At 47.9% G+C, this 27,829-nt stretch overlaps 1 protein-coding gene across 1 annotated transcript in view; it reads right to left on the reverse strand.

Moving 5' to 3' along the window:
* Positions 1-3,828: 3,828 nt before the first annotated feature.
* MAP2K6 (mitogen-activated protein kinase kinase 6) overlaps positions 3,829-27,829 on the reverse strand; it is a 54,076-nt gene continuing 30,075 nt past the window's right edge. The window contains exons 5-12 of the mRNA XM_075044216.1: positions 27,238-27,357; positions 26,343-26,459; positions 25,824-25,875; positions 23,602-23,729; positions 22,815-22,892; positions 21,890-22,029; positions 18,908-18,953; positions 3,829-15,446 (exon numbers count right to left, since the gene is read on the reverse strand). Coding sequence (XP_074900317.1) covers positions 15,369-15,446; positions 18,908-18,953; positions 21,890-22,029; positions 22,815-22,892; positions 23,602-23,729; positions 25,824-25,875; positions 26,343-26,459; positions 27,238-27,357 — 759 coding nt within the window. The 3' untranslated portion in view covers positions 3,829-15,368. The remainder of the gene's footprint in view (positions 15,447-18,907; positions 18,954-21,889; positions 22,030-22,814; positions 22,893-23,601; positions 23,730-25,823; positions 25,876-26,342; positions 26,460-27,237; positions 27,358-27,829) is intronic.

Here is a 27,829-nt window from a genome sequence, read left to right on the forward strand (position 1 = left end):
ACGCCCTGCTAACATCACACATACGCGATGAGGGGAACACAGCCCAGCTAGCTGGCCCAGCGGTGGACTTTATACAACAGCCAAATGGAAGCCAAAAGACTTGAGTTTAATCCCTCCAGTTAAGTCATCTAGATTCCTTCTCGCCACCAGCCATCTGATCTCAATCAACAAATCTTGGCCTTCATCTCCTAACCTAGACGAGAGTTGCAATGCTGAAGCCTGAAGTAATCTGCATGCAAAAGGCTTTAATAATGATTCCCTCAAGAGGGATTATTATTATTATTATTAGTTATTATTATTATTATTATTATTATTATTATTATTATGTGAAATTGGTAGGCAAACAAGAAAGGTGTCTTAGTGATGTTTGCCATTAATAATTTGTTAACATTCTGTGATGTTATTCCATTTGTTTTCAATACTTATAGTTAACAGAAGCATATTGAGAGAGACCTATTAACATGAATATGTTAAAACCAATCACTGGGTATTAAAATGAGATGCTTTTTTAAGACTGAATATATGTCCAATTTGGCTATTCCTCTCATAACATTAGTAGGATTTGGCAAGAAAATGAAACAGAATTAAATGTCTGTATCTTTAACATCAGTAAACTACCTCACCTCTAGATGCAATGTATTTTTAAGAAGCTTCGCAATATATTGCTTTCAGCATCCCACCATGCACTTGCAGAACCACAGAGGCAGACAGAGAGCCAGAACTGTAACCAAACGTGTGTTAGAGTGGTAATACATGTCTTTGTAGCAGGAAATATCAGGGCAATTTGAGAGAGCAGAAATGAAGTCTGCATTGGTAAGATCAAAGATACAGTTCGAAAAAACATAACCATGAACATATACATAGATGCTGCTATTGCAGGTGCTCCTGAGCGGCATAGAGAGCTTGCTGGAAGGAGTAAGTGCTCACCAGTAGCTGACTGGCATGAAAATTGGGATGGGGATTTTGGAGTGGAAATCAAACAGCAGCGGAGCCAACCTGCAAAGAAAGAACTGTATTTGAACAGGTACCGTGTGCTTAAAAAAACTCCTGCAGTTTCTTCAAATCCTTCATCCATAGTCCTGGACATCTGTCACCATGGAGAAGTATTAGGAAAATGCCATCTGTCAAGCCAAAGTGCATCCCAGTACAAGTCACAAATCAAAGTTGGATTCTAGATATTCAAGGCAATCTTTAGCAAGAAGAGTTGTGAAACACGTCTCTCTTCAATTTTATAATCTCTAACGACTGCAAATTGTTTATGCCTCAGCATTTGATTTTTCCTTATCATCTCTTTCCAGTTTCAGCAAGCACCACATATACAGAAAACAAGGACACGTTCAGGGGACGAGGTACTTTCCACAAGGGCAGGGATATTTCTCTCTGAGTGCTACTTGCGGTGGCAGAGGATCGCTCTTGTGCCATGTGAAGAGAAAATTGTGTGTATATTCACAAGTCCACAACCACCAGGCAAAGGCATTTCAGCAGCCACCTCTTTCTAGCTTTGAGGATTTCAGAAAGCCTCTAGTAGCAAATTTATCACCATTATTAGTACAGAAACCCCAAGGCCAAATCACCTTGTCTTGCACGGGTGCAAGACCAAAAGGCAGGATTCCCAGCCTCACAAATGCTTCAGTTACTGTAAAATGGCTCTTACTCTTTTTCACTCAATTCCATGAGACTGCTGCTGTTAAAAGGTATTTGGGACTTCATTCCAGCTTAATCTGCATTTGTCTTAGAGAAAGTTTTGCCTTTGTTGATGGTAAGAGTGGATTAAGATGGGTGCCTGCAACTTCTGAGAACCCATTGCCAACCCAACGTTGGCCCTACAAGTCACGTCCAGTGTGAGCGACTCCGTTTTGGGAAAATACTCCAAAGAAGGACCATATAAAAGATATGCTTTAGGCTGGATGCTTTTAAATATTGTCTTGTACAGGCCTGGAGTTCCTGTTTGGCTGTGAGAACCTCAACCTTCGCTCCTCTTCTTTTGCTCATTTCAGTGTGATGTTAGTTGTGATAATGCAGGACATTATTTCGCAATTTCATTTTCTGCACATACATGAAATACTATATAGTAGGCAAGGGAGACAGAGGGAACAAGATCTGCCATTTCGCCAGCTAAAACAATTATATTACAAAGCCTAGCACAGTTTACATTACTGTGCCGTGTTCAATCAAACTCTATCCCAAAGGTGCATACGTATCTCCAGACTATTTCAGGGGTTGGCAGCTGCTTCAGAACACTCACTCCTTTTTATTTTTTATTTTTTTTTCATCTTGGGGCTTTTAAAATTGATGGGAGGCTGAAGGCAAGAACTGATGCATTGTAGATGACAACAAAAGAGGCTCCATAAAATTGCTTTTGGCATCTCGTGTGCGTTCCGTCTACATCTTATAAATTACTGCTGCATTTCAGCGATAAAAATAGTTTTGTATTTGGAATTGATTACAGTGAGATAAAGCTCTAATAAAAAAAATGTACTGATGCATAAATATTCTGAACATACAAGGGTAATTTGATTTGATAAAATAAAAGTATGGGTCTTAATTTCTTCCTTTTTAAACAGAACACACATACACATACCACAGCGCAGATAAAACTTCGGCAGCTGTTTTGCTTAGGATTCCCAGAAATGGTTATGTGCCTCTTGCAACTCTTCTCTTCAGACATTTTTATGGCAATGTCCGTATCACTGGCATTCCCATCACCGACGCCGGGTAACATTCTCCCTGCAATCTGAAAGCGTTCAGCCCAGGCCACTGCGCTTTCTTCTATGCGATAAACATTGATTCCTCTCCTGTGCCCTTAAAGGTTATTATATTAACTGGGCTATTTTTGTTTAGTTTGTTCCTTAGCGCATCAGCTCTGCAACTAGTGCTTTTGCCTTAACTGGGACTGCAGGATCAGCAGAGGGAGCTGATATATTGTTTTCGGCAATTCTAATACAAATGGAAGCATAATTTTATTTACATGAGAAAGAGGGAAATAGCGATTCATGTTTCAGTATGACCCAGACCAGCACGCTTTACTCAAGCAAAATGCTATTTGACTTAGCCTAATAAATTAAGGGTGAAAATTGGCTTTGCATCATGACAAATGCACAGCCTAATAGTTAACCTTTAAAGAAACGCAAGGCTTAATTGCACATAATAGTGATGGGGCTGGCAGTGGAATCCAGGGTCGGATCCAGGATTTGGTGAGACAGAGCAAAGCACCACGTCTGTTTTCCAGCCTGCGAGCGCCGGGGCCGACAGCTGCACAAAACCGACGCTCGCTTCGGCCACATCGGTGCAAGGTGCTGAGCGAGCCGCCGGGCTTCCAAACCCCCACAGAACGTGTGGTGGTGTCCCAGCCCCAAGACCCGCACCCCCAGGCAATGCTGGGCACGGAGGCCGTGTCCGCTCGCAGCCCCTCGAACCCCCCCATCCACGCTGGAAAGCTTATTTTTTGGGGGGGAGGGCAGGAAGCCGGCCCCTCTCGTCGCACCAGCACCCTGCCAGAGCCACGGCGGGAGCCGGGGCTTGCGCCTTTGATGTGGGCTGGACGGGATGTGGATGTGTCTGCTCTCGCCAGCCACGCTAGCCGAAGCGCAGAAAGAAAAACCAACGGCAGAAAGACTGATAATTATTTCTGTAGAGCAGCTTGAGCATTCCTGAGTTTTCAGTAATGTACGATAAGCCGTTGCGAGTAAGATGATCCCTAAAAACCTTCCATATGAACAGCAAAAGCAGTACAAAGTGTGTCCCCAACAACTGGTAGTACTTCCACGGGGTAAATACAGGTAGACCGACAGCACGTTACTTTTAAATTTCATTTATTTATTTTTGTGTACATTTTTCTTAATTTGACTGACATACCATTGCTATAAAGATGCCCTGCTCTTTGAATATTTAATCCAAGACCACTAGTTCAAGTGTGGTTATGAAAAGTCACGGCAAACATATGACTGGAAAGAGGTGGTTGGTTTTGACTTCCAGGCAGTTGTTTGAAGCATTTCATAGATGCACACAATATTCAGCAGAACACACGCACACACAGTGCTGAGTTTAACACACACACGCGCGCGCGCACACACACACATCTGGAAAACGGTTACAGTGGTTGAAGTTTCAAAAAGGTGTACTGTCCCCTTCTCTCAGCAGCAGTGAAAAACCTTTGGATATCCTGAGAAATAAAATCGAAGCGTAGTAAAGAAGATTAACTTATTCCATCAGCAAGGTTTGGGGTTTTTTTTCAAGTTAAATATGTTCTCCCAATCTGATTTTTTTTAAAATGAAGACCGTGGAGGGAAAGGATCTGGGGCAGTCGGGGTTAAAGAATACCAGTTCAATTGTTCCACCAATATCCTTAATCCAGTACAACAAAGATCCTAAAAGCATCTCATGAAAACAACAACAACATTAAATAAAAACCTACCTAATGTTACACACATGGTCCTACTGTCAGTCTCCTACTATTTATCATCTTCATGGCATGAGGAACAGCTTTGAGATGAATGAAGACAACACAGGTTAAGAGAAGTGTTTCAGATGGAGCAGACGTGAAGCCGTACGGGTGGGCAGCCAGGCAACTCTCTGGAGTGCAGGGAGAACCCTGTGAGCTTTGCAATATCTGACTGATGAAATTTCGCCTGGTTGCAGACAGGAATAGGAGCTCAGAGCGATGGCTCTTCACGGCACGGGGCGGCACTGCCTCCTGGCAGCTGGTTCCGCTCGGCTACAAACCCTGGGCAAAGCCTGAGGGGACCTTAACCAGCCCTGACAAGAACCTGGGTGCCATCTCACAAAGATGACAGCACCTCATTTCTTTTAAATATACCACCAGTACGTGTTCCCAAGAACTGGCCAAGGCAGGGATGCTATCTCTGGACAAATCCACCCTCCCCCAAAGCTATGATGTGGGGGTCTTGCGTTAGGATGTGGGCAGTTTTGATTCTCATGAGAGAGTTACCTCCACAAGGCTAAAAACTGAGTAACTCTCATGCATTGTCCTGCCTTTCCATCTAACACTACCTTTCCCATTCCTCCCATCAATGAGAACACCAATGTTTCTCCTGATGAGCCGCAGAGCCTGTGCTCCTGCGAGCTCCCCTGTGCCATGCGCTCCCTCGCTGCGAGAGGGGTTGTGTGAGGTTACGGGCTGCTAAGTAGCAACGAGCACCGCAGAGGAAACAGGCCAGCAAAGACTTAGACAACAAAAACAAACATGAAGCAATTAAAAGAAGGATGGGAGATGTGGTCTGATGTACTTTTGCCAAGAAATAAATATTTTACATTGCCTTTTTTAAAAACACTTGCATTGTGTTTTTTAAATCTCCAAAATGGTAGACTTACTCACTCCACCCACCCATGCACAACACGTGCACACACACACACTCTCACACACACACACTCTCTCTCTCTAATGCACATACCTTTCCAGCTTTGTAGAGCTACTGGATTTACTTTGAGACAAGTTTCTTGTGCATTTTGACAATTTACTTTGAGACAAGTTATTTGCAAGAAGGCAAAGTTCATGCATGGCTTTGACAGCTCCACTTTCTCATAAATGGTTTTTGAAAAGCAGAAAGCAAATGAGGGCCAAAGCTCCATTTAAAGTTCACCTCAGATGCCTGAAAAGCATTTATACCCACATCCTTCTGAGGTCCCTGCTTTATGAACTTCTAATGAATTCCACATTCTGCTACCCAACGTTTCTTATACATAGGGGGAAGAAAAAACAAACCAGAAAACCAATGCAAGCTGTTTGAAAACAGATGCACCACAGCATTCTTTATCAGAAAGGCTGGGGAGGCTTCTGAAGCAGTGGAGCAGCAAGGCACCTTTGCAAAGAGGAGAAAGGGAATAAAAAGAACAAAAAGCTGATGGTTTTGCACCCTCAAACCTGCTTGTCTCACACAGGTCATGCTTACAGGATTTCACCTCAACGTCTCTTACAGAGCAAGAAGCAGCTGTTCCTTAGTTGCTCCATCATTTCTGTAGGACTCGTGTCCTCCGCACCCAGAGCAGACATTTGGCCAGAGGGTGCCTGGGTGGCCCTCAGTCCTGCTTCAAAGCAATCCTGGCAACCCTGAGTCTCCCTGGCTCGAGGGCTAAAGGAAAACTCCAGGCAAATTTGATACAGAAAAGCCTGGCACGAGACTTGGACAAACCAAGTTCATCGCAAACCAGATTTTATTTTTCAGGTGGAAAACTATCGTTTTCTCAGAATGCCAGTGCACTTTTGGTTAATGATGTTGTGACATAGAGCATTTTTACCAGTTAAACTGAACCCTGATGCTAGTTAATCCCCTCTTGAAGGAACAATTACAACCCAACTGATGCTTTTCCTATCAAAAACAAAACAGTAGGTTTATTCAGAAGCCTCCAAGATGTTTAAAGAAAAATTGAAAAATGTGATTTTTTTAAAAAAGATTCCTAATCCCCATCCCTAATTCTAGAACAAACCAGGTCACTAAAAGAAAATCTAAATTGCTATAAATATAATTTAAAATCATAATTAGCCATCTACTGCCATTCGCCATCCCAGCTGTTAGGAGATACTACAGTGATTCCATATGGCTCAAGGGCAGGCTGGGAGATACCTTCAGCACATCTTAGATAGTACCAGAAATGGATAAATAATAAATAATAAGAACATGAGAAAGAATAATCAGCCTTCCACATGTAAGGAAAAGCAGAGACTTTCACAGTTGTAAAACAAACGATGTTACTGTGAAAAAAAAATCCTAAAAATAAAGTAAAATAAGGACTTGCATTACAGTAGGTTGGAAAGCCTTCTCTTTTCTAAGATGTTCAAAACACAGGTGCTTTGCCTGTGCCTCTTCGATACCAGCAGACCACTGGGAAGTGGTTGCTTTTCCATTGTGCTCATATCTTTTTTATTTTATTCTAGCTGAAAGTATGTAGACATATCCTTGTTACAAATTTACCACCATCTCAAGAAAAAGCAGATTTCACGCCTTAAGACAGAAACTCTAGAAATTTCATATATTTTCATGCTAAACATGGATCTTTGCCAATAAATCTGTAATTGCTTCAATTGGAGATTTTGGACATTTTTAGACAGTTATTTTTTTCTACGAGAAATGACAAGTTTTACTCCAACACATTTCCAGTTTGCAAGAAACTACATTTAGCAGCTTCCCCCCAATGTATTGCTATTAAAAAATAAATGCAAAATTCCTACTATTTTGTATGTTGTGACTATTTCCAGCAGACCCACTGGCACAGTGACAGTTGTCACCAAGCACAAGCCGCTTGATTCACAATTATGGAGGAAACAAAACGGTGGCAGAGCTCTGGAAATTCACTTCATACATAGTTTATATAGGAAATGTTTGAAGCCAGATCCTGGTTTTGGCGATACTGTATTTTGAACCAAGCTTTTTTCTGCCTGTAGAGCCCCAGTCTGCCAGAAGCCCACCAAATGGTACAGTCCGTGCTATTAGATATTTATAAGATATTTATGCAAGACTCATGACTAAATCTGGGCTAAACATGGACGGAGAGCTCTGCAGCTGCACCTGTATGTGTGAAAATTTGATCCTGACTTAACAGCTATGACAGAGACTGTAATTTATCTTTAAACACACCTTTTTGGCTCTTATGAGGCACTTGATCTACATCTCTTCACTCTGGCTGCGTAAATCAAGGACACCTGGCCCTTCCTAACTTTTCTCAGTATCCGTCCTGAAAAAAACCATACAACTGGGCTGAGAAATACCGAAGGCTTTCAGTTATTGTTCCAGGACACTCTGAGATGGCTGAATGTTCTTTACTAGAGGGAAAAAAATGAGACGTGGCAGACCCTGATACCTCCATCACACAACTCCTGGGGAAACTGTATCTACCTATGTTTTTGGAGGCCATGGGCGCGCTTGCTGCCAGACTGCTCTTTCCAGCCATCAGACGCTGGCCACCCCTTACTGTAGCACTGATCTCCATCTGCCTTCTGGCACAATTTGGTGCGCACGCTTGTGTGACGGGTCACAGAGTTTTGGAAAGACCATGGTCTGATCTCTTATTTTCTCAAAAAGAATTAGTATAAATCCTGAGGTGGCCTGAATTATTCCTGTAAGAGAAACCAAACAGAAACTTTCCTGATCAGTTCGGTAATACTTGGGGTGTGTTTACCCTTTATTTAAAAATTACACTATTGTGAGTTTCCTGGATTCAGCTAGGCCTAAAAGCGAAAGTAACATATCAAAATACGCTGCAATAAACTTCTAGGAAGGGTTTTCAGGTCTGGCTAAAACCACACAGCTTTGGAAATTGCCGAAAGACATCTGATCTTTTGAGATTTCCATCTCTATTTCCAGAGCGTTTAAGATGCTTCCAAGCTTTTCCCAGCGTATCCTTGCGGTACCTCACAGCCGCTGGACTTTTGCCCCATCATTTAGAGAAAACCAAGAGCCTTTCGAGGAAGGAAACGCGGCCTGTCCTGCAGCCTGGCTGCCGGCAAGGGCGAGCCGCCTTGGACCGAGGCTGCTGCAACACCAGTGCTGCTCCACTTCCAGAAAGGGATTTTTAATGCAATGGCAGCGAAGCACGAAAGGAGAAGCTCTCGCTTCGGCTGGATACCTGCAGGGTAGCTAGCCTCTGGCTGCAGCTTCCCATTAAGCAGGCACTGGATAACAGACAGGCAGCTCCTTCCTCTCCCAAAGCACTCTGCGGAGAGCTGGCTGGAGGCCCCTTTCCCTTGCCTACACTCTGACCAACCGCCTAGAAAAAAGGCTGCTAGTAAAATCCCAGACAGTAAAATACAAAATGTAAAGGTGACTGAGACGTAAGGTGTCGATGGAGGCAAAGAGCTTTCTAGCAACCCAGGAGTGCACTAAAGGAGGCCATGTAATAAATGTCATGCAGCCAAAATTGTTCCCAGTGGAATGGCACTGCCGGCTGCATAGGCCCCTGAAGAATTCATTTATCACTGTGGCCTGTAAATTAGATATTTCCACCATTAGGCTAGTTAGAGACCACCTTAAAATGTTTACTCTCTTCTTTCTCAGCTACAGAGGCCTTTCCCATGCTTTCTCCATCGTTTAAGTCAGACCTCTGAATCTCACTGACGAGCTCGGCAGGGGAAGCAGCAATGCACAAGGCCACGCAGCAGGCAACAAGCATCAGCTCGCAATTTTTCCCTGTGGGTTTCTTTTGGGGTTTAGATTTTGTTTCTCTTGCTGGATGTGGGGATGCAGTGGCAATCTGGGACTTGTGAGCAAACCCATTACCTAAAACTCTGGGCCTGAAGGAGTACATGGCAAAAGAAAGGGGAGACAGGCTGCTCTCACCAGGCTATGTACTCCATTGAGTCTCTGGCTGCCTCTTTCGCCCTCTCTTTCTGCTCCAGCCTTCCCCATCAACTCCAGACCTTCCTTGGCAGAGTGGATTGACACCAGCTGCCTATCAGAGGACTCTTTTTTGTCCTTATGCCATTAAAACCACCCTTGCAGTTTACTACACTCTCTTTAGAGTCCTCTTCATTTATACAGCACGTGAAGCTTTGCGTCCAGACCACTGGGACCGCCACCTCCTATCTGTGTCTATACACATCTGCAAACACATAAAAGCCGAGATTCAACTGAGCTTTTTCTGGCCCTCTTTATTAACAAAATCAACTGCTTTTATGGTGTGGGGTTATGTGAAGGAGCAGCATCCTTTCAACCTGCAACACAGCTGCCTACTGCACAGAAAGCATCTATTCAAGCCACGGCCCGAGAGACCGAATCTCACTGCACTGCAGAGCTCTGGCCTGCTAGAATGCACGTCAAATTTCATATTATCCATCTGCTCCAGTAAAGGCTGAGCTGAAATATTAATTAGGAGATCTGATCCCTTCTCACCAGAAACAATCTGGATTTTATAGCTCAGCCAGAGGCCAGCGAAGCAGACAAAGCTCTGTGATACATCCTTTGCTGCTGGTTAACGGCTTTTAAGGAAACAACCAACTTGGGGGGAGGACACAGACTGTAAAACACGTGGACATCTGGTCTGTTTTGTCCACCCTTCATCTCCCCCATGCTCAACCCCCACCTCCTAAGTGCATGTTCAGAACACAGAGAGACGACTCCTCTAACATAAACAGCTATAATATAGCAATAAAGATTAATGAGTAAAACTTGCCATTTTATGTATAATCCGTGGGGATTTACAATCATTAATCTTTATTAGTGTGTAATAACTGTTTAGACATTAAGAACAGATTCTCAGCTGGACAAAACTGGCCTTATTCCAGCCAAGCCAATGGAGCAATGCCAGTTTACACCCTCCATGACCCTAGCTCTAAATGAGACCCATCCCCATCTGTAGGAATCATATCACTAACAGTATTTCCCCAACAGCAGGAGCACACTAGTGAAGGCAACTATTTGTCTTTCTCTGCATCCGAAAAAGAGAGCTGCATGTGTCCAGGAAGCTCAACAATAGACATGTCAATAAACATGAGGAAATTCAATGAAAAAGCAACAGCAACAAAAGGAACCCCAAGGAGCAGGGAAGTGGATGATTTTTGAGGCAAGACTATAAGATCTGGTTTGGCAGGAGCGTAACTAAGAGGGATGTAGCAATCTTTGGCATGTGAAAGAGTGAAAGCACCAAGACGGGCTCCCAGAGTTCCTCTAAGAGGAACAAGATGGAAGAGAGAAAAAAAGAGAATCTTGGCTGGCTTTTCGGAGAGAGGAGTTTGGGTTTTGTTTTTAATAAAAAAGAGGTCTATTAAACAAGGGAGCTGGTGGGAACCTTGTCTGAACTACATCAGACCAGCCACTAAAGCAATGCTGCATTGACCGAGCAGGATTTCCTCTTCCAAAATGTCTAGGAAAGAAGGGAAATGTGCAGGTACATACTTAGCTTGCAGCAAGCATGGAGAAATCCCAGCTAAGACTGTGCATGCCGGTGTCTCTGCCCTCAGCACCAGGCTCTGCTCTGCTGTGTGGGCGAAGGGCCTGGCAGTCCCTTCCCACCAAGACAAGGTGCAGGTAGCGCTGGCCCAGCAGGCACACAGCCACCTCCCTCTGCACCTGCTGAAGAACTGCGAGCTCAACTGCGTATCTTTTTTTAGAGCTTTTTCTGAGTAATGACCTACCAACTGCCTCCTCCATCCCACAGGGGAAGCCAGCTGCCTCCAGAAATGGTGTTCCCACCTCTTTAACAAGTCAGAAATGCCTTCTTCCCCACCAGTAAACCTGACAAAAGTCAGGGAAAATGCAGAAATACAGTACATAGATATCTGTGTAAAGTTTTGTACACTGGGAAAAACTCCAGAAAAGATGGGCATTTCCCCCACTGCAGCAGCAAGAACCTGGCATTCAAAAACAGTAGCCAGCAAATGCCCTCCAACTACTCTTTCAGGTTTAAGAGACCTTCAAGACACAGAAAATAGCTTTCCTGGCAGTGACACTTCAAGAGCTCTAGCAATAGCAAGATCTCAAGCATCCAGGAGGTTGCAGGAACATCAAGAGCTGTATGGTAGAGGAAAAAAGAGGATGAACATCCTGCCCCGGTGGTCCCCCACCACCTGCCACAGGGTTGGGCTGTGCATCTTTCATGCAGCCTGATAACCACTGCTTGTGGCAAAGCGGAGAAGCCCTCCCTGCCTTGCAAAAGGCTAACTGTGCTGGAATTATTTCATGCAGCTGGTCCAGGTCACAGCTCAGTGCTGAGCTCCGAGCAGCTTTTCTCTCCTCTCTGCTCCCTGGTGTGGTTTTGGTTTGTTGCAGGTTTATGGCATGAGATCTGCATCTTTTGCAGTTTAAAAATCCCAGTTCGGGACAATACGCTGCCCACAGTCCTGTCCTGTCTGAAAAGAGAAGAGCTTTTTGAAGAACAGCTTTAAGCCTCAATACCTTGGCTGTTCAGGGGGCTTGGTTTTTGGGAAAACCTTACTGTCCCAGAGACCATGGCTGTCCCAGGCAACCCTGTGCTCATGTTCTAGCCAAGCAAGGTTCTGAGCACTGACCAAAGGCTTTACATCTTCACAGAGGTTACAATCAAACGAAAGAGAAAAGACTCTGACTTCCACCTTGTAGCCCAGGATGTTTTCAGAGCTTTTAAGCACACAGGAGTCCCTGGCTCTCCTCCCTGCGCCGAGGCCACCAGCTCAGGCTTCTCTCTAAGAAAATCCTGCGTCAGGCCGACCTTTATGTCCATATGTGCCACAAGGGCTGCAGAGACAGACAGACAGACAGCCTCTGCATTTCTCTCCTGCCGTAACTACCTTCCACACTGGCAATCGCTTGGATCACTGTTTTCATTCACACTGGTCATACGGATTCACACTTACTCTGGGCTGACGCAAATGACTTTTAAAGGAACAAAGTCATGGAGAATCAGGAGGGAAGTGAAGTGATTTGTTGCATGCTCTATTGTAATGTCATTAAAACAAAGGGATTAGATGGCCCAAGCACTGCAAGAGCAAAAAGCATAAAAGAAAGCACTCAGCATGTAGTGTCGAGGCATGTAGGAATCATTTTAGAGGGTTACTAGCTGCAGACAACGCTGACATTAATTTTCTATTGGAAAACGCTGGTGACATTAATATCTGCTATTAATACTGAACTTTGACAGTATCTCATAAATTCAACCTGTCAATTACAATGGCACTGAAATAAAGGTGCTCTGAGGTCAAGGAGATGTGGTGTCCAAATGAGACTTATATTCCAGGAGAAAAGCGGCAAAAACAATCTTTAACAAAAGCATCAGATCCATATGTAGGAAAACCAAAGGGTGGTTTTAAATGTCATGTTTTTCAAAGCGAGAATTGATGCTGGAACCAACTCTATAAACTGGCTGGCTGGACTTTTAGCTGCAGCTGAGGACAATCAATCAAAACAGCTCTGTGACTCTGAGAAAGTGAGAGAGAGAAAACACACACACACACCATGGAATATGAGAGGGCAGATTATGAGCCATGCGAGGCCTCTTAAAATTACACTGCGAAGTAAAACATCCTTGTGTTTCATCCGCAACAAAATGTAACCTGAAAGGCTCCCCTCGACACAAAGCGGAATATGGGGCTTATCGTTACCGAGGGCTGGGCAGGCTCGTGAAACACAGCTGAGGAAGAGGAACTTCTTCCCCAAAGTCTGCACGACCCATGAGCAATTTGCAGCAAGGAAACCCCCGCAGCCCGATTCCTGTGAGCCCTCCTCAAGCCACCCTGCTCTGCAGCTGAGGGGTACAAGGATCAATAAATCTCCAAGAGCAATGCTCCCCTATCTCCTTCAATGCTGGCTCCAGGGCAGAGCTGCAGTATTTTAGGGTTCACAGCCACCTCTGCAGGCACTGCCAGCCACGGCCGTGGCAGTGACAGTGGCAGCCCAGACACTGGCAGTGTCTATGTGCACCTCTTCAAAGTGGTCGGCGTGTCCCTAGCACAAGAGGTACCACCATTCAGGAACCCCTGCTCTAAATATTGCCCTCCCCATCAGCCCTTCCAAGGGATCGCTTCCCAAACAGATGCCTAGACTAGTCCAGAAGCCCAACCTGCCCCAACAGAGACTGGAGCCACTAACCCGGGAGAGAAAGGGCTGGATCCCAGGCTGAATTACATCCTGCACAACTTAAATATTGCAGAGCAAGTTGGGATTTGACTCTGAAAGTCTGCACCGAAGCAATAGATGGGGAAAGGGAGCACGTGGAGGGGCATGAGGCACGTGTGCATGCCCCGGCGCAGCTGCAAGCACAGGCACTCTCCTTCGCAGGGCTGGGGGAAGGAGCCACGGGCAAAGGCAAAGGACCTCATAGCCGAGCGAGGCAGCTATGCAGGTTTGGCTCAGTCAAACCAGCATCAATCTGGAGCCAGTGGCCTTGCTCCAGACTCAGCAACACCTTGCAGTGCACAGTCCCCCCTTTCTCTAGACAGTAACCGCGTTACCTAAAAGCAGCGTGAGCCGCCGTCTTCCCCTCCCACCCCAACAGCCCCCATGCTCCTGCCCTTGGCTAGCAGCTTTTCTCTGAGGACCCAGCCAACAGCAACGAGCTCCTGATAGGGGTGGGCTGTGGTTTCCCTGCGTGGTTTCCCAGGCTGCAGCTCTCGTGGGGGACACCTGCGGCCCACGCTGGAGCCCAGTACTCCTGGCTGCCTTCAGCATCCCGACCAGAGCTGGACACAGCCCAAACCGCACGCCGGCACAGGCTCCAGGGGAGCTCGCTAGCACTCCGAAAGTCTGTGGGCAAGTACAGAGGGATTGCTGCCGATGCAGTGCCGAGAGCCCTGGAAACTTGCGCTGAGATATCCCATTTTTCACAGATGTCATGCTATGCATACTGTTATCCTTTCTCATCTGGAGAAGGAGAGCGGAACACCCTTTTAGGCCCAAAGCAGCTCATCCCCAGCCCAAGGGAGCCCTGGGCGCTGCAATGCTGCTGGGCTTGCGGGCAGGTGAGGGACTGACCATTGCAGCCTCCTCCTGATCTTTGTGCAACTTATCTGGCAATCTATTTCCCTCTGGAGCTTTTGTCCCAGACACTACCCCAGCAATGTCTTCCCACTCCAGACCTCATCACCCGCCTGATATAGCAGAGTAAGTCGGTGGGACATAGGGCAGGGGCTTTCTGCAGGCAGGAGGCTGGCAGTGCACCGCAGGTGGCAGGCTGGCCGGGACGGGCCGGCCGGACTCGGAGCGCGGTGTCCGGAGAAGAGGCGACCTCACGGGACGCTGGGGCCTCCCTCCCTTACAGTGATGCTGCCTCACACGCTGCGAAAGCAGCTCGAGTAGCTGAGCTGAGATCCTTGTTTATAAATTCTTTTTACGATGAGCATTAAATATTTTCCACAACACAGACACTTCTTCTCTTCTTTCTCTTTTCCTTTGACACCTTTTCCCCAGCAAAGCCCTATGACTATTGCTTGCTGTGGCCTCATTTAGCATCACCATCGTCACCACACATTCATCCTCATATAAAACAGAAATCTATTCCATCAAGCACTTAACATAAATATTAAAATAATGGAAGGGACAAAATATAAATCTACATACAACTTCATGACTACCATAGCACCTATTACCATGACAAAGCAAATTCTGGTTCAGGGGGAAGGGAAGGGGAATGAGGAGAAAGTTAGGAAGAGGGACTTCGACTGTCATTAAATATGTAAATCACTCTTTTACATTTTTTTTTGTTTTGTTTTTGTTTTAAGGTTACCAACCTTATTAAAATTCATTTCACTAACCAGCTCGTTCTATGTCACTATGGATACCAAAGAACCCTTTTAAAAACTTCGGCGAGGCGGGGGTTTCTCAGAATAAAAACAAAACAAAACAAAACACAGCGACTTTCTGTTGGTGCTTTCATGACAAGTCCTGCCACGCGCCCCTCCCCTGCACCCACCAGTCCACAGAAGGGCAATTCATTTACAAGTCCAGTTCTCAGTCTCCCAGGATGAGTTTGACAAAAGAGGCGACGTCTGTCTCTTTGGATTCGTGCAGGGTGAAGAAAGGATGTTGCTGGGAAAGAAAAGAGAGAAAAAATAGAAAAGTTCATTATTCACAACGCTGAGGACCAAACCTAAAACCTTTTCAGACAGTCTTCTAGGCAGTGAAAAAGATTTTGTTGCTAGCATCATAATATTGGGCTTTCCATTCTTTGCAGCTGAGGCAAGTCGGGGAGCCCGAGGGGCCATTTCATGAAGGCTGCAGATTCGTGCTGGCCTCTCGGATTCCCTCTAAACCCTGCCCTGGCTGGGACGGCTGAACTGGGCTGCTCTCAAAGCGAGGGAAAGTACTAAAAACACTGCCTCCATCTCTAGCACGTCATGCCCTTCGGCACATGCTGGCTCACAGCTCTGCGGTGCCCAGGGAGGAGATGTGCTCCTCTTGAGACGGTGGTTACCCACCCCACCGTGCGCCAGCTCCAACAGGAGCAAGGAAAACCTTGCAGGAAAGCTGACTGCAGTGGGTTTTCCCTCAGCTTCCTGCTTTATCTGTGTATTTACCCTCCGGTGACTTCTGAGTCTCATTTCTTCCCTGCAATTGCTCATACTCGCAGCAGGAGATGGCTACTTTACCCCCAACCACCGCAAAGAGGAAAGCCATCCCGGCTGGAAAGCCATCCACAGTTGTATGTTTAACTACTTAATCGTGACCAACATGGGAAGACATCCTGCCAGAAAATCTTGCCTACATTTCAGCACAAACGGAAAAATATGTGTAAGGAGAAAAAAACACAACGAAATGCCCCTGACGGCAACAGCAAAGCCCCTCTCTGCTAGCACCAGTGACTCAGTTTGCTACCAGGGAGTCAGCCAACATCCACCTGAAATCACCACACACTGTTCAACACACTGTCCTAGCAGTTAATTGTATTTATTTGTACAGAGGGTCTCAGAAAGAACCAAAAGGCAGCTGGAGCCCTGCAGGGCTCACAGGTGACCTCCAGTCTGTGCAAAATGCTGTTGTGCTTCCTATACACAGGCTGGGGGTGCTCAGTTTCATTCCTGACCCTCTCATTTCAAGCCGGATTTTTAAAGACAATTTGGGGTTTCCAGGGTTTTTCAAAGCTGTCCCTCACCTCAGGCCCTGAGCACTGGCTGTTTTATGGCAGTGGCTGAGTGGAGGGAGAAGATGAGCAAAGAAAAGAGACTTTCCAAGGTGGGCTTGAGCGGAAAGTTATCCAGTGAATAAAAAGAGGCAGCTCTGAGCAGCTGGGAAGTGACCCAAAGACACACCAGCAAGGAAGAGGAAGCACAATTATGTGGGAAACAGAGCTGAAATGGGCTGAGGCAAGGATCCAGACATAATTTAAGGTCTCCCTGGGTCAGACAGTCACGGGAATCGAAGTGTCCTGAATAGCTCTCAGAGAGATGGCCCAAATGGCCTGCTGTGCTATTATCCCAGCGTGATGCCACTGCTTTCATATCCCAGCTAAGTCGCACCCAAAGCAGAGCTTCTGCAGCCTGGAAGAACCCGCAAGCGTGACACGGGCGGCAGCAGTGGCCTCCAGCCCTGTCTCTCAGTGAATCCAAGCCCTTTGCAACAACTGAGTCTGGTTATAGCACAAAACATCCCATGCCCGGTGGGATGTGCTCCATGCAATGTGCAGACCACCGGGGAGGAGTCCTGCAGTAGTTTCATGCTCCACTTCACCTGGGGAAGTGGGTTTTCAAATGAAATTAAGCATCCGTATCAGTTTTCCTGATGCTCAAGATAGCACAGAGTCATACTTTCCATGAGAAACCTCAATTCCACAGGAAAGCAAGGGAGCAGTCTTGGTCTAAATGACAAGTCCAATCCAGTACCGCAACTTAATGCCATAAGAGAGAGAAGAGAGAGAAAAAAACCCAACAAAACAGCAACCCTCAACCACAGGACCTCACAACATTCATGTCAGCCATAAAATACCACAGCATTGAGATACTCTGGAGAGGTGATCCAAGAACCTAATTCAATAGAAATGCACTTGCTTGCCAATGCGTATTAATGCTGCAACAGACGGAGCTGCTCCGGTGAACCTTTTTGATAAAAGGCCATTTGGCAAACTTCAGAAATTTTCTTAAAATATATATGTATTTATTCAATAATAAAAAAAAAAAAAAAAAAAAAGGAAAAAAAAAAGCCCTAAACCTCAGGCCTCCCTTTGTTTGAAACCAGTGTTTGGGCAAACTGTGTGTAAATCAGATCTATATATAGTCTAATTGCATTACAGGGCCTAGCGAGAAATGCCACAAGAATTATTCATTGCTTACAACTCACATTCAAAAGGTACATGGATTTCCAGCATATCTTGCAGCTAGAGAGCACCTTAAACCCTGGTACATTCACACCACAGAGGTCCCAACACCTCCAAGCAGACAGAGTGAGGTAGCAGGGAGGCTGACCCCCTGGATGGTATAACGCATGTCCTACAAGTTATGGGGTAGGAGACACCAATGCCTGAGGGAATTCTGCAGCAGTTTCCACCCTTAACCCAGAAGATCTAGCCAGATCTTGACACCGGACAGGGGTGGGCATGTAAGGACAGGCAAGCATTTGGGTCAGGATCTTCAGAAATAACAAAGTTAGGCACCTTCCTGCCTTTAGGAAGCTGTGAATCAGGTGAGAGTAAAAAAGGGACTAGATGCTTATGGGAGTGAAACACTGACTTCCTAAGCTCTCCTGCTTTTTGCCGACTATTAGGAGCACCAGGATCAATACCAGAAAGTCAGGAGAGAGAGAGGCCATGAAGCTGTGGAGCCCTAGCAGAAAAATCTCACCACAGACCCTGTTCTTGCCAGCTCTAGCCCAGAGCTCTGGCTGAGTATACACCAGTGTCTGCACTGCTGGGAGTTCATCAGCAGTTAAGTGCATCTGGCCTCAAAGCCCTGCACTGCCTTGCATTTCCCCTGTTGTAAGCCTTTATCAGCATTTTCTTCCTTAGTTATTCCTCTGTCCTAGACATGCTCACAGCAAACAGTCTCTAAGCAGCAGATGAAATTCAATAACCGGAATTATTAGTCACAGACTCGTCCCTGTCCCTAACATCCAGGAATTAGTCTGTCCAAAAAGTCTCCTCTCCAAGGCACCTTGACAGTAAAGCCTAGCAGGCCACTCAGCTCCTGCAACCCACTGGAGCATCCATGATGCATCCATTTCACTTAGGTGTTTGAAGCCATCACACAAACCCAAGAGGAGGATTTTATCCTTGCTAACTGATTCTTCACAGCCTCATTCTTGTCCCTTAGCAAATTTGTTAAGAGATTTTTCTCCCTTGATCTGACTGCAATAGCACCTGAGCGAGATTTCAAAGAGCATCTCTGATTTGCAGTCACCCTCCTGAGACCCTGAAGTGCCATGATTCTCACATCTGTTATGAAAAAAGAGATGCTAAGTATCCCAAATCACCGGTCACTACTGGAAACCCTGTCTTCAGCATCTCACTGCAATCCATCTCAGCTCTGAAGCAATACACTGCTTAATGCAGGCACACTCACCATAAGCTCTGGGTATGTTGGCCGTTCTTTGGAATTCTTCTTCAAGCTTTAATGAAAAACAAAGAAGAAAAAATTTAGAAGTTACATTCTGTGTGCAATTTAAGCAAGGCCATAAAATTATACCATGACAAAAGCCAGGTTTCAGGTCTCTGTAGAATTAAGTTCAACTACTCATCCGTATGTTAAGCAAACAGCTTTAGGCCTTGAGGACACCTACAGCCAACACAGCCTGCACACGGTGCTGGGTACACACAAGTGCAGTGAGCTCAAGGTCAAACAAGAGATCCAGAGACACCATATACACCAGTCAAGGCACTGCCTGTTGCTGGGGGCCAGGTACAATTGGGTTTTTGGGTACTATCCAGTAGGCCAGTGACTAAGGGCATGGATACAGCCTCCGACCTCTGATTGGGAGCAGTGACCGAGTGGCTCCGAAGCACGTGTACAACTATTTGTTTATCACCACGCTGTTATCAGCAGGGACGGTTACATGGGACATCCTTTTTTTCTCCTCTCCTACAACAGATGGCTCTGGAGGGTTGTAGCTGGAAGTTATTTTGGTTTCCCTCCAGCAGAAAATAGCTTTTAAAAGACAGGACGTAATCTCTACTCACTTCCTGACAGTGTATTTAGGGGAAAGACACTTGGAGCAACTTAAAAAGATCTTCACACACGTACACGTCGGTGGCGGGGAAAAGGTGTCACACTGAGCAAAACAAAAGTGAGAACCTCAGCGATGATAAGTCGCTCCTCTGCTGGGATTTGCCGGAGCCCAGAGGAAGCGGAGTACACACACTGAATAGATATTTCCTGCTTGCTGTGTGTAGCGGGCTCATGTTTAGTGTCATGTTGTGAATGAACAGAGGAACCTAGTAACGATACGTGCCAATATTGCCGAACTGAAGGTACGGGATGTGTCACATCCTCTGAGCTCAAAAGCAGCCCAAGCCGAGATGCTAAGGTGAATTTGAAGGTTAGGTGTGTCCAGAAGCAGGATTTGGGTACAATCCTCTTAATTTAGACCCTCTACAAACAAAAACCTTGTTCCCAGGTTACTAATACCAGGAAATCTGGTGACAAGTTACTGAAATCAATGTTAATCTTCAGAAATGAAGAGCCATATTTGGATCTGATCCTGACTCAGACATCCCAGGAACTTCCCTGCAGTGGCTACAGGTAATCAGACTTTCGCTGCCCCAGGCAGCAGATGGTGCAATTCACTCTGCGATCTCTTGAATTTGAGATAGGCCCAAGCCAGGCCAATCTCGATACACTGAGTTGATGTAACCTGGTTCCGGGTCAGAAAAAACTCTCAGACTCCAACAACACAAAACTAGTGCAATCTGCAGCCAAAGCGCACTTTTCTGAGTCCACGCCACTTCACTGGCGCTGAGGGATCTTCAGTGATCCTGGAGGACAGGATTTGCAAAGAGAACAACCGCCACGTGCTCCCCAAAGGATGAGCTTTCAAGACATGAGTGCTGCTCAGCGGGGTTATTCTTCTCGCTGCAACCATCGTGAATGGCTGCGGCTATCTTACTCCTAAATCAGCCCACAGCTATAGCTGCAAGACACCGTGCTTGCAAAAGCAAAATATTCAGTGGGGAACAACAGCCTGCCTGGCACAAACAGGCAACTTTGCAATAACAAGTAGCGAGCCAGCAGCACGGGAGAAAGGCAGCTGGTCCAAAATCTCAGTGTGGGCCTTGCAAAAACGGTGGGCATTTTGTGAGAGGTTTTTTCCAAGTCAGCTCCCACCTCTGATAGACACAGAGCAGTGTGGGCACGGGCAGGTATTCCCCAGCGTGGGTCGGCAGAGGCGTGCAGCTGAATCACAGGCACCTCGAAAACATGTTTGAACAAGACTCCGAAGAATCTGAGTGTCGGTACTTAAAGTCCCTGGGCAGGAGTGGCTGATAATCCCCTTCCTGGGTCACAGCAGAGCCGGCCGGGCTCCAGGCCCTGACGCTGGCAGCTCGGGAACAGTCTCACATTTCTGTATTTGTCGATCTGCCGTCCTTTCTTGGCTACCACGCAAACCCACCATCCACCTGCCAACTTGGCAAGCCGTGGATGGCACTGCAGCGCCTGGAAAATAAAAACGCCTCCCAGGCGGTTTCCAGGGAAGCTGGAGGGAGAAGCAGTCAGGAGCCGCGGGGCCGCCGCCAGCTCTCTTTGAACCATACGATGAGGGCAGCTGTGAGTCTCCTCGGGTGCTGGGAGAGCCTGTGCTTTTATGCAGCTCTCGCAACCTCCAGACAGCGCACATCTGCTCCAACCCTTTTCCTACACCGCAGCCAAACTCTCCCGCTGCTTCCAGCTCCGAGTCCCACGGAAAGCAGCGCAGCAGCCGGAGGGCCCCGGTAGCGGGACAACCGCCGACAGGGGCCACCGCGGGGCAAAATCCGCACCGTCCCTGCCCTCAGAGCTCTGTGTGTGTGTGTCCCCAGGGAGTGGGAGGCAGGAGGAGGCAGCCATTTTGTGCCCTGCTCCCCTTCCTCACCCCACACCAGCCCCGGGGACATGAGGGACTCCACGGACCTGCCTGCCTGCACCTGCCCGTGCTGCCGGCCTGGCCACAGACACCCTGTGTTGTTGATATGGGATGACCGGATGAGAAAATCTCCTAAATCCCTTCCTCTTGCGCTGTCCCGCCAAGGTGACCAAGCCTGTTCCTCACCACCTCAGGTGGGGAAGAAGACCCCCACAACCGCCATCACCAGTGCTCTGGCAAAGGGCACGCGTCGCCTGCGCGGCACCAGGCCTCAGCCCGGCCCTCAGAGCTCAGTGAGGGCATGAAGGCTTGTCCCTTTCCTGGGGAGGGGGGATATTTTGTTCAAAAATTTGGGGTGTACCCCAGAGAGACGCCTGCGGGGACGGGGATGGAGGAGGCTGCCGGCACCTGCCCTCCTCAGCATGGCGGAGGCGAGCAGGGCCGGGGTGAGCAGGGCCGGGGCGAGCAGGGCTGAGGGGATATTTTACCATTGCGAGGTAAAATCGACAAACTCCGCTGAGAACTTCTCTGCCGGGAGCTGCGGTGACGGTTCCTCCACCACCTGCTTGAGCTGCTGGAAGGGCGTCCCCCAGGAGTCGTAGGGAAAGCGCAGGATGGCCAGCTCGATCTGGGGAGACAGAGCCCAAGCCTCAGGCATCAGGGGGAGGACGCCCCACGGATTCCAGATTCCTGTGTGCCCACCCAGGACTGTGGGGTGTTTTTTTAGGTGCCGCACAAACACGTGGCATTTCCTCACCCCAGCTGGCCACAACGTCTTGCTTAACCTCCCCCGGCAGAAGGGAAAGGCCTGAGGAGACCCAGCAGTCTCCATATTCAATCCTCCGTTACCCTCGTGTTAGACGTCGCTTGGGAAAGTTTAGAGGTTAAAAGAAAAAAACAAAACAAACACCATTGCAAAGGGTAACTGCGCTATAAAACGACTCTGCAAGCAGACGGATTCCCCCTAAATGCTGTGTGGGAGACGCCACCCATCCCTCTTCTTCTGAGGGGGACTTTGCTTAATTGCTAAGTGCTGGGGAGTATTTTTTTGGTGCTTGAAATCCAACCTGCTCCAAGGCCACAGATGTGTGGTGCCGGACTCTTTTTCGCCTTAGCCCATGCTGCCATCTCCCGGCAGCCCACGGCCACGGCAGCGGGGTCGTCCCCACCAGGGTGGCAACCCACGGACACATAAAAAGACAGCGAGGAGTTGTCAAAGCAGCTCCATCCTCCTTCCCCTCAACCCTGCGGCGTGCTCCCTGGTATCCCCAGAGGTGTATTCCCATTCCCACCCCCACCACCTTCCCAGGGAACCAGTGCCACCAGTGTCAGGGGGGTTATAGCGGGGGAAAATGACCCCATGAGCAACACTCAACCCTCCTGGCATCGCTATGAGCCCCGAGATCACCCTACCATTGTGATCCCCAGGCTCCAGATATCGGATTTGACGCTGTATCCCTTCTGGTTCAGCTCCGGGTTAATTCTTTCAGGCTGTGAACAGAGACAAAGGCAGTTGAGGGACAGGGATGGCCCCAACGTGATGCCCACACCGACCTAAGAGGGGTCTTTCATGGTGGCAGGCCAGGGCCACTTAGTCCATGCCACCAGCTTGCTCCCTGGGTTGTCATGGGGCCAGACCTGGTCCTACATCCTTGCCGGTAAGGGCAGGCAATGAAATGGGTCACCAGAAGCAGATGGTACCCCCACCAGGGACTGGGGTGGTGGAGCTGACCCAGCACATCTGCACGTAGGGGTGACACGTCTCAATTCTCCGGGACCGTTTTCACCCTGTGCAAGTGCTCCACACAGAGCAAATCACAAACAGCAGCTCCCCGGAGGAGTCTGAGGGACCCAATCCCTGGGGACTGTTTTTCCTCCCAGATGGAAAGTACTATTGTCCCCACAGGGCAAATGGCAAAAAATGCAACACGGAGTAATTACAGAGCCTTCCCCAAGGTCACAGGGAGGTGATAAGGCAGCAAGAAGCTGTGCCCAGGAGATCTGATCTGACCCCTGAGATCCGTCTCCCCTCTCTGCCCCTTTACAAGTAACTTCAGGGATACGTCTTCCAAAACGAGTCCCCAGGACACATGCCGGAGGCTGATCCTTCCCCCTTTAGGATGACCCGATGCCCAGGCTCATGTTCCTCTGGCTGTCCCACAGCAGCTTTCACAAGCAGCTTCTCCGTGGCTCAACTTACAGCCATGTAGGGTTTGCATCCTGCATCCATAGTTTTAGCAACCGAGTCAACGAGGTAACCGCTAATTCCAAAATCGCACATTTTCACCTGCCCCTGCGTATTGATCAACACGTTAGAGGGCTTTACATCTGCAAGAAGGAACACATACCACAGTCACTGTCATGCATGGGTGGCTGTGCCAAGCAAAAAAAAAAGCCAAAGAGCTTCCTATCAGCAGAGGGCACCAACGGTGCCCGTGCAAACCCCTGTGCTTTGTGCATGCCAGAAACCCGGCGGGCTGCGGGTACTGCAAGTTCAGGTGACTGCCTCATGGGCCTGTCCTATGTCCTGCAAGTGTCCCTTCGCTTCCAGACTCCTCTCTCCGATTTGGGGGAGTGGGAGGTAACCCTGCACGTAACCATCGTATCCCACTGCGCTGGGGATGGCCACGGACATCAGAGCGCTCACAAGGGAAGAGCCGAGCGGGGCTGGGGGCATCTCCAGAGGATGTCTGCAAACGGCTGGACCGCTGGCAATTCCCCAGCTGGATCTGGTCTCATGCCAGCAAAAGGAAAAACCCATGGGGAAAGGATGAGGGGTGGGCAGGAAAGGGCGAAGAGGAGCAGGGGTTGCAGAAGGAGGGAGCAGTAAACTAAGACAAGGATCAAGATTTCAGAAATGGCCTCTAATTTTAAGGATACCAAGCTTGAAGGCAATGTGAACAGCAGCAGGCGTGTGGGTGCTCCACACCTTATGGAAATCAGGCCAGTGTCTCATCTATTTATTACTGCCAGATTTATCTGCTTCCCATCACGGCCTTATAATCCTTGGTGCATTCACACTTGCATCATGCCCACGAAGGCAGTTACAATCACCATCAGAAAGAGAAATTAAGGCACAGAAAGAAGCTAGTAAGTGATATCCAGGAGAGCATGGAGGTGCTTTCCTGCACAGCAGGCAATCGCTCCCTGTGAGGCTAACCCCAGATGAAATCTCAACACAGCACAGATAGCGCAGGCTACCCTGCTTTCTCTTGTCCCAGCACTGATCCTCAGAAAGGGAGCAATCCTTTCCCTGCTGCCACCCAGAAATAAGAGGTCTCTTCTGCAAGAAGGTCCCCTGTCTACATGTGATAAACTATTAAATAGAAGAACTGAAACACCATCCGAAGGAGGCCAGAAGCTGCTTTTGAATCCTGCTTACTAGAATTGGGTGGTTTACAGTTTGTTAACATCTGCTCTCTAATCAGCATTTTGCAATCGAAAGCTTCAGGTAGCTGAGATCCTCACCCATCTGTTACTATGCTGAAATAAGACAATTTTCAGTGGAAATCAAACAAGTAAACAGAAATCCAGAAGCCGAGCAGCATTTTCCACCTACTGTAAATGATACAGAAGGCAGAAACTCAACCCCCAGCCACACGCAGAGTGTACAAAACATGACTGCTAGAGCTGAACTCTGTTCGCTTCAGATGCTCCTTTCCCCAGCAGTCACACACTCCAGAGAGGGCTTTTTCCTCCTCATGACAAATTGAAAATGACCCTTTAAAAATAAAGGTGTCAAGCAGCAACACTGCAAATTTGTTTCTTTCTAAGTGTGTTCATGGCATCGTTGAGATGCTCTAGAGGGGAAAATGTCAGAAGAGTTTAAGGAGGGTATTTATGACTTCACTTGAGGCTATTTTAGATAGCAAACTGTTCTGCCCCACCAGTGCTCAGGGAAGCTCACAGAAGGGGATGAGGATGGTTAGATCACTGCATGAGGCATCACGCTGGCATGGAGACGCCTCTCACTGCACGTCAACATGGAGCCGTCAAGCCCGGGGAGAAGCCTTTGCAAAGCCTGATCCAAAGCCCACCAAGGTCAGAAGGAAAAGTCTGTTTTAATTTTGCAGAGGTGTTGAAGCAGACCATGGATTTAGACTGTGCATTAGGGAAACAAAACCCAGGGGGAAACAGCCCTTTTTCTGCCAGCACAATAAGGCTGGAGTTCACTTCTCCACCTCGGGGCAACGCTGGGACCAGCATGCAGTTTTTAAAGAGCAAACCAGCAGACATTTCCTCTGACTATGTTGTGCTAGTCATGAGATGCTGGGGCATATTTTTGCTGTCAAAGGCCCATTTTATCTCGGATATTTTGAGAGCCCTGTGCCTGGCCGCAAGGCCAGCCCTTGCAAGGCTGAGAGCACGCGGCACAGGGCAGACAGATACCAGCATGGTCATGGCTGTGTGCCTGGCACTTACCTCTGTGGATCACGGAGAGCTTACTGTGTAGATGTTCTAGTGCTTTTACAATCTGAAACAACAAATCCAGAGTGAATCACAGCTGGCAGCACCATGACGAGGAGGAAATGCTATCTGGCTTCACCCACCCCATCCTCACTGGACCTACTTGCAGGGAAGGAACTATGTTTCCCACAAGTCCTGCACCCTCACAGCAACCCAAGGTGACAGTGGGTACCCAGGGATCTCCCAGGAGCTCCAGGACCCTCATGAGAAGGCAAAGTCACTGCAGGGCCCTCCCCACATCTAACACTGTGCCGTCTCTCAATTACATGTACAGGCACATTTTGGGTTGCTTATGGCTTATAAATAACATCACCTCAGAGCAGATACTGGCAGCCAGCTTAGGAATGTCCACGTGGGCTGGCCCACGGACCATGCTCTTCCTGGTACAAATACAGCAGGGAGCTTGGGTCATGTAGGACTCGGCTTAGAAGAGAAACACCCTTTCCCTTGCCTTCTTGCCCTGCTAATACTCACAGAGACGGCTATTTTCCCTAAGATGTCCTCAGGAATCGTCAGGCCTTTGTCAATGACGTGTTTGTAGAATTTGTCCAGTGAGGTATCCATCAGCTCCATGCAAATCCACACATCTCCCTGGAGGATAAAGAAAGCAAATATCTGCCTACTGGAATGAAGCATCCATTCCTTTCCTTTCACACACAAAGGTCTTCTTTGGTACTTGCCCTTTGCTGGCCTGTTTGCCTCTTCCCTGTCTTTTAAAACTCATTCAACAAAACTGTACTGGGCTTTCTTTTTCCCTCCTCTCCAGCTGGAATTAAGTGCTGTCCACCTTCACTACCATTTAGGGTGTATTTTCTGCTGTCTTTTCCCAAAGCAGAGTCCTGGTGATTTAGGAGCCCAGCAAGTTATCGGGACTGAGGCTCCTACACGTTCAGACCACTGCAAATGCTCAGCCAGGAAAAGTTCAGCTCTGCAGAGCTATGCTTAAAACTCTTCAATAAATCTTGCTTTGCAGAGCCTTCCACATTTTCCCTCCATGTGGCTTTCTCATTGCAAGTCAGGACAATATTAACACTAACGGACCGGGCTGTGAGTTGGTGTCCCCATCACTCAAACTCGCTACCAAGCCCCAACGTCTCAGCGCAAGGGCCTCGCACATTCCTGGCACTGGGGCTTGGCTGCCCTTGGCTCCTCCTCACGTGGGACCGCGTCTCTCCTCGCTCGCCAAGAAGTAACTGTACGTGACAGATCCTTAGGCCAGGATTGAGCAAATCCATATTGTACCAAGTCTCCATGTCTAGATGGAGATTAAAGCCCTGGCACTTGGAGGGAGTCTAGGCATGGGAATTCAGAGCCTGGGAGAGGATCCAGTCTCCCAGGGGCAGCACGGCGGATCTCCAGGATGCCATACCTCTCGGAAAAGTGCCCCGTAAAAGGTGACAGTGAAGGGGCAATCGACCGTCCTCATGGAGATATCCAGATCCATTAATAACCTCTTCTGCTCCTGGCTGTTCACGGTGGCTCGGATCCGCTGGAAGACAAAGCATTTTAGCGTTGGCTGTCAGCACCTCCATACCACAGCCATACTCGTGCTGGCCTCGGTGCCTTGACATCACACCTTTACCCTTTTATCACACCTCTTTGCGTTACCGTTTTATCATACCTATTTGTCATAGGCACATCAGAAGCACAGCACCCGCGGGAGGAGCACCCTGGTGCAACAAGGCAATGGTGGCTGAAGGGGTCTTCTCACCTCAGCCCAAAGGGCAGGTGATTTTGCTCTTCCCTGCAAACACCACTCTTTTTGCAACAGCCAAAAGTCACTGGGGCTTGGGAGAGGAGAACGGAGCAGGAAATCAACTTCTAGGCTGGTGGAAACCCATGACTTTTGGAGCTGCAGTGGACATCTATTTACATCAGCAGACTTTGGTCACGAGAGAGGGCTCCAGCCCTGCAGCCAGAGCCCAACTCCTCCCCACGGCTTTGGAAAATGGACATTTCCC

The sequence above is a fragment of the Buteo buteo genome, chromosome 13, assembly GCF_964188355.1.
Source record: "Buteo buteo chromosome 13, bButBut1.hap1.1, whole genome shotgun sequence".
NCBI lineage: Eukaryota > Metazoa > Chordata > Aves > Accipitriformes > Accipitridae > Buteo > Buteo buteo.